This window comes from Falco biarmicus, chromosome 7, assembly GCF_023638135.1.
Source record: "Falco biarmicus isolate bFalBia1 chromosome 7, bFalBia1.pri, whole genome shotgun sequence".
Taxonomy (NCBI): Eukaryota; Metazoa; Chordata; class Aves; order Falconiformes; family Falconidae; genus Falco; species Falco biarmicus.
This window is the reverse complement of record NC_079294.1, coordinates 51,092,214-51,102,408: the sequence shown is the minus strand read 5'-3', so window position 1 is coordinate 51,102,408 and position 10,195 is coordinate 51,092,214. Positions and strand designations below refer to the sequence as shown.

At 50.5% G+C, this 10,195-nt stretch overlaps 1 protein-coding gene across 1 annotated transcript; it reads right to left on the bottom strand.

Annotated features, from left to right (window-relative positions):
- Nucleotides 1–288: 288 nt before the first annotated feature.
- On the bottom strand, nucleotides 289–4,611 carry RPS27L (ribosomal protein S27 like). Its single transcript, XM_056346024.1, has 4 exons — nucleotides 4,536–4,611; nucleotides 4,256–4,364; nucleotides 1,874–1,984; nucleotides 289–808 (listed from the first exon to the last, which is right to left on the bottom strand). Exons 1-4 carry the CDS (start codon nucleotides 4,539–4,541, stop codon nucleotides 780–782), a joined length of 255 nt encoding a protein of 84 aa, XP_056201999.1. The 5' UTR covers nucleotides 4,542–4,611; the 3' UTR covers nucleotides 289–779.
- Between the last annotated feature and the right edge of the window lie 5,584 nt (nucleotides 4,612–10,195).

Genomic DNA, 10,195 nt, shown 5'->3' with positions numbered 1-10,195 from the left:
ACTAAAAACCTGTCTCCTCATTGCAAAAAGGTAATTACTTAATATTGAAAATGTGCATGGTTTTGCTCTACTAGCTTTTGTAAAGGCTGGATACCATTCACATCTGTTAGTGTAGGATGGCTTGCAGTTGCTTATATACCATGTGCCTTCTCTGTACTGAATGCTTTCAGTGTTTTGTAAAAGACTTGTTTTGCATAGAAATCTCACTATAGAATACCAAATGCAGTTTCAAGACCAGATTAGAGGGAGGAAAAACCCATGCATTCCAGAAAAACAGCCAAACATAAGTAAGCAGCTTGATATTTTTATTTATCAACGCATTACTCAAAACAGTAAAGGAACTAAAGCTATGTTGAAAGCAAATGAGCAGTTTTAAATCTGTCTGGCCTTTGCATCCCTTGCAGTTAGGGTAGCTGCAGTAATAAAGTATGCAAAATACATTCTTACAGTAGTTTCTGTCACCATATGCGCCACACAGCTGTAGTTGATGATTAATGAGGAAAAGGATGCAGCAAGTCCAAGGTTTTTATATTGTGACATCACCCAATTAACAATACACTGTTTAAAAGTAAAATTACAAAAATAGAGCTCAACTGTCTGCAAACTTGAAGGAAAAAATTGCACTTCAAATCATTTATTGAAAAAGATTCCAGCTCATTAATCACCAATAGCATGTAACTTGTACAAAAATCAATTTTAATTACATTGTTGTATTAACAGGCATTTCTGAACTGGTAAGGCTTTCAGGAAAATGGATCCAAAACCACCTGCTGAAGTGTTCAGTGTTGCTTCCTCCTAAATGAACAGCCTGCAAAGAAATCACATATAGATATAGTCCTTAACATTTTAAGGCTGCCTTGGAAAATTGCCTGCTGAACGTAAGTAGAACTGATGCAATAAATACAAATTTCATGTACCACAAGAGGTAAAGATGTAGCACTTCCGAGTCTTCTCCAACTTAGCCTTATTTGAAGATAAATCAGGACAGCCGTGCTGTTCTGGTAAGTTGTACTATTTCTTTTCTTCCAGATGCCTTTGAAAATGTCCGTCTACTGTAACACCCCTTAGTGATACAAACCCCAAACTGAAACAGCTCCTAGGAGTGTTGATACTTTTTTCAACTCCTGAACAGCTTTACTTCAGGTATTCCATCCTCATATATACTACATCCATACAGTAGAACATGGTCTAAATGCTCCTATATGTAATTTACATATCTATTTACCTTTTATCCTTTAAACAAGACATGAATAAAATCTGGATTTGTTTTTTAATATTTTTTTAAACCCTAAAGTGTTTCCAGTGTTTTTCACATACCCCAGACTTTAGTTTGCATTTCAAGATACTGGTGCTATACCAGTTACCTATATGTAATTATCAGTGCTTATTGGTTCTCTTACACAAACCGAATTTTGATTTAGTAACATGGGCCGGGGAACTGCCTTATGGTACTAGTGTTTAATAACAAACAGGCAAGCCACCACTGAGTAGTAGTGGCACAGAATCACTCTAGCCTGGCAAAAGTACTCGTAACTCCTTTCATGGTGCTTTCTAATGCTCTAAACTTAGCTCAGAACATTAGAGAGAGGCAAAGGAAACCACAAAGTGAAGCACCTAAAATCACGTGTGTTTGAATGCCATTTCAATGCCATGGAGCTGCTTAGCTGCCTGGTGTATCCATTTAGCCATTTAAAAATGAGAATCTGAAATAAAACTTGCAGTTCGGGGCCCACTAACAATGTTTTTACTAGCCAACTCTAAGCAATTTACAAAATAATCATTCCAATTATCAGTTTTCAAAATCAAGGCTAAAATGTCTGCAGTCTATACAGACATAAATGCATTATTCAGGCTGCTGAACGCTGCCCCTTACCTTCTGTGAGCCTGGCTTTGCCCCCCGTAGGCTGACACAGGACAGTTGAGCACCCTACACACAGAACTACTGTCTGAGCGTGGCTGAATACAGTGGTGATCTTGTAGCAACCTGCAAAACAGCATTATTTAACTTTCCATTGAGTATTTTTAGCATTTTTTTAATTGTATGTGTAATTGAATCAGATACTCTAAATACACTTGTCCAAAAATGGATCTGTTGCATTACACAAGGGTACCAAGTAAAACAAAGCGAAACATTGTTATTGTGGCATGAAGTACTTGCTTTTACTAACATGCATACGAAGGCAAGTTAGCTGAAACTGTTAGGACTTCCCAGATGAAAACCAATATGCCTTGAGGGCTGAGAAGCCCTGATTTGCCTGCAGTATGTCTCCTGCAGAAAAAGTCAAGGAGTTGCAGACTAGCCTTTCTCTGCTGAACGGAAGAACGCATCTAGCCAGAGAAATATTTTAACTTGTAACACTGGAACATTGCTGTTGACAAAGTCTGGCAGCTGTGAATGTAAACACTGCTGTTCAAATCTGTTTGCTTGTCGTTTAATAATTGGTAGACGTAAGGAGCGTGCCTGGTGGCATTGTACAAAGCTAACGTCTTATTTAAACAAGGAGACTTGCACAGAATAACTTTGCTAATTCCAGATGCCAGAAGAGGCATCAGCAACATTTTTTCTACAGCTTCTAAATTCTATGACTTAAAAGAATGAAATCACTCTCGTACGTGGCTTAGACAAAGGGGTTTTCACTGCCTTCATTCTTTTCCCTGAGAAGTATTTTCAAATAGCCAAGAGGAATTTGGGGGAGAGAGAAAACTTGCAAAGGATTTAATCTAGGTGTGGATATAGAAAACAGACAAATAGATAAAGGTGAGCATAGACTCCTTTTTCAGGATGTGTGGACCGGAAAGGTAAGACAGAATACACGCCCTGAGGAAGGTCCTCAGAAAGGTCTCCGACAAGAAGGCTGTTTGGTAGAGAGAACTCCTGTTAGAACAACAGATTTCTGCTTTGCCTAAATCACAGATAGTAACTACACAAATATTTGTTTGCAAAAAACTACCAGCAGCTAAAATCTAACCATAGGAAACGTGTTCCCTCCGGTGAATATGAGCTTCCAGACTGATGAAGTTTTACCTTTGTGGATCTGGCAGGGAAAGGAACCCAATCCATTTCCGTAACCGGGCAGCAACTTCCAGCAACACTGAGGGATGCACGAGGCCCTCTGTTTCGGTGCTTCGTGCTTAGGACTCATTATCGAAGCTCTCCTGCTTTGCTCTATATATCCCTTAAACTCCATAACCAATCAATGCAACAATAATGAAGATAACCAATGACCTGTGGGCCCGTGTTGACATTAATTGTATCATAGTATAGGCATGCATGTACGCTGGTTTGGAGACAGTTAAAAAAAAGAAAGTAAAAATCAGTGCCTTGGCTGTTGACCACGTATTTTTTAAAAGTAACCACGCTTTGCTTTCGAACAGTTTTAATGAATCTACCTCCCTTTTAGATGGAAAACAAAGTCCTAGAGTTTCTTAGAAATCGAAGCTGCTAAGAAATAATAAGAAAACCTGAACACTGCAACAATTCCTTGCTTCTAGTCAGGGGGATTGCTCTTGTGTGCCCATGCGTGTTCCCCTGCTGTGATGCTGTCCTGCAGCAGTTTCTGGGAAATCAGGTACCACAGATGACAGCTCCTGTGCCTTGACACAGCGTGGCTGTGCTGGTCAAAGCAGCCGGTCAGTGCTAGAGCATGTTCCTGCATTCGTGCTAGAAAAATCCCGTGTTGCAGTTTACGAGAGAAGTTGGTTATACAGAGGTTTCTGAGCCAAAGTAATGAAACTCTGTGAAACGCGGACACGGGCACCACCTTAATGCAACCCCGGTGCATTCGATGCAGGTGTCAGCTTGACTTCTTGTCAGCAGTGTGCGCAGGTGGCAGCCGGGGTGTGTGTGTGTATGTTGCTTCCGATTGAACCTGTGTATGTCCTTGTGAAAGGTTTTTTCTGGGCGCTTTTCCTGAATCGGTTTCCAAAAGGAGGGAAACAGTGTTGTCTTCCATGTGAGACGTGCCATGGATGCACTACAGCATCAGCGACATCTCCCTCCTCGCACAGGCCAGGCTGGGGGAGGGGGGGGTCCCTATTTCCCAGGATTTCGTAAAGGCGGGGGAGGGGGGTGGGAAAAAATCTCATGCCAGACCTCCAGAACAGAAAATAAAAAGCCAATTGTTTAGATTAACTTTTGGAAAAGGTTGAAAACACTTTGTTAACAAAAAATAAATTAAAAAATCAGAGCTTTGATGAGGGTAACGCATACCGATGAGGTGACCCGCCGGCGGGATGGACACGCGCCGGTACCTACCCGGACATTTCACATCCATGAAGTAGGAGTTCGGGCTCTGCACCAGGCGCTTCTTCTTGTGCTTCTTCCTCTCGTCCTCCAAGGAGGGGTGCGCCAGGTCCGTGGCCAGCTGCGGGGGCAAGAGGCGCAACGCAACGCGTGTGAGGCGGCTGCTGCTGCCGCCGCTGCTGCCCTCGCCCGCTCCCCTCCCCCGCCCCGCGGGGGCCGATGGCAGGTGCCTGCCGGCAGCGAGCCCCGATACCGCGCCGAGCGGCCCGGCCGCCGCTGGTAAACAACTCACCGGCATGGCCGCCTCCGCGCTGCGCCGCTCCGCGCCGCCCCGCCCCGCCCCGCCGCGCGCTGCACTGCCCGCCCCGCCCCGCACTGCCCGCCCCGCCCCGCCCCGCACTGCACTACACTGCCCGCCCCGCCCCGCCCGCGCTGCACTCCCCCGCCCCGCCCCGCCCCGCGCTGCACTGCCCCGCCCCGCCCCGCTCCGCCCCGCGCTGCCCCGCCCCGCCCCACCGGGGCTGCGCCGCCTGTCGGGCCACGGGCCGCCCGTGGGCGCTGGGAGCTGGGCGGCCGCAGGGGCGTCGCGCCCGGCTCGGGCACGGACCGGCGCCGGTGGGGTGAAGGGGCCGGGATCCGCCCCGCGGCCGCTGCGGGCGGCGCCGGTGCCGGCAGGGCCGCAGCCCTTCCCCAAGCGCTGCCGCTTGCCCGCGCCGCGGCGCCGGGCGGGCCGCCCCGGGGAACCGGTGGGGGCTGCGGGTCCCGCCCGTGCCAATGTCGCCGGGCTGGGGGCTGGGCTCGTGCGCGTCCCGCGCCCACCGCGGCGGGAGGGGTTAGTCACCGCCCCGCGAGCCGGGCGGGGCAGCGCGAGCAGTGGCGGGAGTGGGACAAACACCTCTCATCAAACATCTCCCGCTCTGCTTGAGCGACGGGGTGCGCGGGTCGCTCCGTAATTAAAACTGTCACAGGCGCAGCCCCTGCGGGTCCCTGTTGTCACGTAGCCGGGCCCGGGGCGCGGGGCGGTGCGATGCGCCGGGAGGCCACCAGGGGGCACGGCAGCCCGTGGGAACCGCGGTGTGTGGTGTCCCCGGTGTGCGGTGTCCCGGCCTGCGGCGTGTCCCCCGTGTGCAGCGTGTCCCGGTGTGCGGCGTGTCCCGGGTGTGTGCTGACCCGGCCTGCGACACGTCCCCCTGTGCAGCGTGTCCCTGCGTGTAGCATGTCCCCGCGTGTCATGTCCCCGCATGCGGTGTGTCCCCACGTGCGGCATGTCCCCCTGTGTGCAGCGTGTCCCAGCATGCAGCGTGTCCCGGCATGTGGCGTGTCCCCCCATGCAGTGTGTCCCCCTGCATGTGGCATGTCCCCGGCGTGTGGTGTCCTGGCCTGAGGCATGTCCCCGCATGTGGCGTGTCCCCAAGTGCAGCGTGTCCCCACGTGCGGTGTGTGTCCCGGCGTGCAGCGTGTCCCTGCATGCAGCATGTTCCCGGTGTGCAGTGTCCCAGCCTGCAGCGTGTCCCCCCCCCGTGTGCAGCATGTCCCCACGTGCAGCATGCCCCGGTGTGCGGCGTGTCCCAGGTGTGTGGTGAACTGGCCTGCAACATGTCCCTGTGTGCAGCGTGTCCCCACGTGCAGCGTGTCCCAGTGTGCATTATGTCCCCACGTGTGGTGTGTCCCTGCGTACGGTGTGACCTAGTGTGTGGTGTGTCCCTACATGCGGCATGTCCCCCTGCGTGCAGCGTGTCCCAGCATCCAGCGTGTCCCAGCGTGTGGCGTGTCCCCTCACGTGTGGCATGTCTCCACATGGGGCGTGTCCCCGGTGTGTGGTGACCCAGCATGCAGTGTGTCCCCATGTACAGTGTGTCCCAGTGTGCAGGGTGTCCTCACATGTGGCGTGTCCCCACATGTGGCGTGTCCCCACATGCGGTGTGTCCCAGGGTGCGGCATGTCCCCACGTGTGGCATGTCCCCGTGTGTGCAGCGTGTCCCAGCATCCAGAGTGTCCTGGTGTGTGGGGTGTCCCCCTGTGTGCGGCGTGTCCCCCCCGTGCAGCATGTCCCTGCATGCAGTGTGTCCTGGCGTGCGGTGTGTCCCCCCGTGTATGGCAAGTCCCCAGATGTGGTGTGCCCCCAGAGTGTGGTGTTCTGGCCTGAGGCGTGTCCCCACGTGCAGTGTGTCCCCACGTGTGGCGTGTCCCCACGTGCAGCATGTCCCCACATGTGGCATGTCCCAGTGTGTGGTGTGTCCCTGGTGTGTGGTGACCCGGCCTGCAGTGTGTCCCCACGTGCAGTGTGTCCCAGTGTGCCGTGTGTCCCCTCATGTGGTGTGTCCTGGTATGCAGCATGTTCCTGCACGTGGCGTGTCCCTGCATGCAGTGTGTCCCAGTGTGTGGCGTGTCCCCATGTGCAGCATGTCCCCCTGTGTTCAGCGTGTCCCAGCATCCAGCGTGTCCTGGCATGTGGAGTGTCCCTGTGTGTGGCATGTCCCCAGTGTGTGGTGTCCCAGCCTGTGGCATGTGCCCACATGTGGCGTGTCGCTGTGTGTCCTGCCTGACGCACACCAATGCCCCGAGCAAACTCTCTGTCGGGTTTGCCGTGAGCACACTGGGGCTGTGAGCCCCGCAGCGGCGCATCTGCCGACAGCGGCACCCTCGGCACCGGGGTGGCCCCGGGGCAGGGACCCCACACAGCTCCCACCCGAACCCTGCGTTATCCTGCGGGAATGGGCCCGCACTCTGCAAGGCTCCGTGCCGTTACACCGGGTTCCCTCTTCTTGCCTTAACAACGTCATCCCGTAACACCGTAACGCTCTGTTAGCGTTCGTTCCTGATGCGCTGGGTGGTGCTGACCCGCAGAGGCATTCTGGAAGCATTTCTTCTGTGTCACTGGAAGCGTTTCTCCTTGTGTCACAGGGAGTTTAACGTGGACGACCCTGACCCACATTTCCCCTGCCTGCGGCCCGTGGCGCTGGGGACACAGGCCATCAGCAGCACAGGCAGCCCGAGCCTCAGCTGCTCCTACGGCCTTTCAGCCTTCTTCAACGGCATGTTGCTTACCTGCGAGCAGATGGGAAAGGGGAGAAACTGTGAAGCCTGTTGGTTAACAGTCTGAAGGAGAATCGTGCCTGTCTTTAAGAAAATACCTTCACAATGTACAAATCACCACCGGCAAACCCCCAGGACTCCCGAAGTGCTGCCCTCCTTCACCGCTTCCCCCTGGCCTTCCCTGCCTCAATGTCTCCCCTGCGAGGAGCCTGGGGTGCTTGAGGAAGACTTTACAGTCACAATTCATGTGAAAAATCGGTTCCTGTGGAAGGAGGGGCAGACAGGGTGATCTGAAAACAGGGTGTGTTTTGGACACATCCCTCTGGTTCTCTATTTTGGTTTTACTTGGAGGTTCATTTCCTTTTCATAACTCCTTTAGTCCAGCGACCTGCTGAGCGACTCAGTTCTCACGCATTACCTTCAGTCTCACAACCGAAGCGTTTTTGGAAGCATACTCCTTAGAAAACAGAAACGCAGCACTGAGTCTACGTGGCGAGTTAACAGGGAGAGAAACGCAGTCGGTACCACCGTGGCCTACAGAGACCGAGAGATTCGGGTCCGAGGGAAGGACTTCCCCTTCCCAGCCTTCTCCCAGCAAATGGGCTTCGGTCTCATTTCAGAGAAAGGAACAGGAAACATTATCTATCTGCCAGAAGGAGGACAGAACCTTTCCAAAAGCTCAGCCCAAGGTGTTTAAAACCAACGTAGTGACTGTTGGGTTTTTTCTGCGTGGCAAGTGGCAGCCTCTTGCCGTTTCTGTCCCCGGTGGCAGGCCCTGCGGTGGGTGGTCTCCTGCTGGGCTGGGACAGCCAGCGAGCCTCCCCTGTGACCAGGGAGGTGGCGGCAGGGCACCCTGACACCCGGTGCCCCCCGTCCTGCTCCATCGGTGCCTCTCTGCAGCCGAGTCTGGGTGCATCCTTATGATTTGCTATCTGATGTTGCCGAGAATACAGGCTTTTGCAGGGGGGGTTGCTATAAAACCTTGTTCTAACTGACGGTGGTCACTGCAGAAGTGAGTGTTGGCTGGTTTTCAGAAAACAATTTCACCCTAATAATGGTTTGTCCGGCGTGCCAGGACATGGCTGGGTGTCTGCAGCACTGCAGTAAAGCTGTCTGGCTTTCCGCACACCACCGGCTCCAAGCTGCACTCAGAATTAGTAGGTTCACTTCCAGCGGTATGTTTGACCTGGAGTGCAGTCTGCCTGGGGTTTTACCTGTACTGGAGAATTAAGTATTACAGTTGTAATTGATTATAAATTAATGGCGTAAACCATGGCATGCAGTCATTTGGTTTAAATATGCTTACGCAGATATTTTAGGTTAGCCCAGGAACTTGAAGAAGGTCCACTTTTACCGCTAGTGTAATAGCAAACTTGGAAATTAACGGCACTTACAGATAAGGCTTTTACAGTGCTTTTCCTTTCTGGAATTGAACTGTACATACTTAAGTCTCTTCCCTGCCACCCCACACACCCCCCCCCGCCCAATACTGTCTTGATTTAACCACTTCTACATAAAGTTCTGCAATATATACAAATGCATACATTGAGATCACTGAAGGACTGTTCTTTGTAAAGACCAAAAAAAAAAAAAATCAAACCTATGCATTCATCTTCTTAAAACCAGGCCCTAAAACCAGAACATATCGGCGTATCGAATGCAGCAGAACGAGCATAGAAGTATCTACCTGCAGTGAAAGACATATTGACTGGAACTAGGGAGTAAGTGACATTTTTTTTTAGAGGAGCGTCACATGATGGTCATCAAACAGCAATAAATTGCAGGGGCATTTGCCAAAACCAGAGTTGCTAAAGATATGCGTCAAAAATATTATCATATTAGCTAGCAGAGTCCAAAAGCTAAGGAGCAAAGCTCACGTTAATAATTTGTGGTTAGGTGGCATTCAGGGCAAGACTGCCTCGTTAGATTATCTTTTGTAGGGCTTGGACCTGTGGATTCCAATTAGTGCCAAAATAACAGGATCCTGGTTCTATCGATATGTTTTAAATGCAATCTTTTTTCTGAAACCTTGTACTTAATTTGATATGTAGAATTTCCTACAAGTTCACATGCATTGAACAGAAGAGTTTGATTGAAGATAGAATTTCACACAGTTCTCTTTTCACTTAACCAGTCTCACCTTTGAACTGAGTGGGGAAAGGGATTTTTGAAAGCTGAAGTAATGGTGTCTATCATTTGAGAAAGTGAAAATGAGAGTGGGAATGAAGTAGCAATGTAATCTGTTTTTTTTTTGTAAAAATGTAGGTGTTGGTAAACTAATCACAGGGTTTTGAATGTGTCTGTAAAGATTGTTGAACTTATTGCGTGTGAATAGAGGGAGTGATTGCATTTTGCTATTCCTATTTAGTGCCTTTCTTAAATGAAGTGCTTTGTTGGATGTACATTACATACACCTCGGTGACTAACGGAATCCTGACATGTCTTGGTTGGGACAGCATCCGTGTACTGGATGACCTTCAGCTGTAGTATTCAGGCAGAACTGTTAGGGCAGTCACTCAGGGGTTGTAAACAGTTTTATGGTTTTTTGAAATGTACAAATGGGCATCACTCTGTTATGGTGCTACCTGCCTTTCTATAGTGACGCAAGGTAAACCGTAATGTCAAACATCTTCTATTTCCTACACATTCAGTGTTTCCCCTCAGTGGTTCTCCCGTGTCAGAAAAAAATGAAACGTTTAATTGCAGTTGATCTATTTGACTGCAATGCAATACAAAACAAATGCTGCCTTTTCCAATACAGTGCAATAACAAAGACTGGGCTTCAAAGTATCTTCATGGAATAGGTGTCACAGTGGCTTCGTTATTGAGCCTCAGCAGCCTCGGTAGTACTCCTCAAGGTTTTACTAACAGATTGCAAGGTATACAATTGTACAAGTGCAGGTTTTCCACATTCTA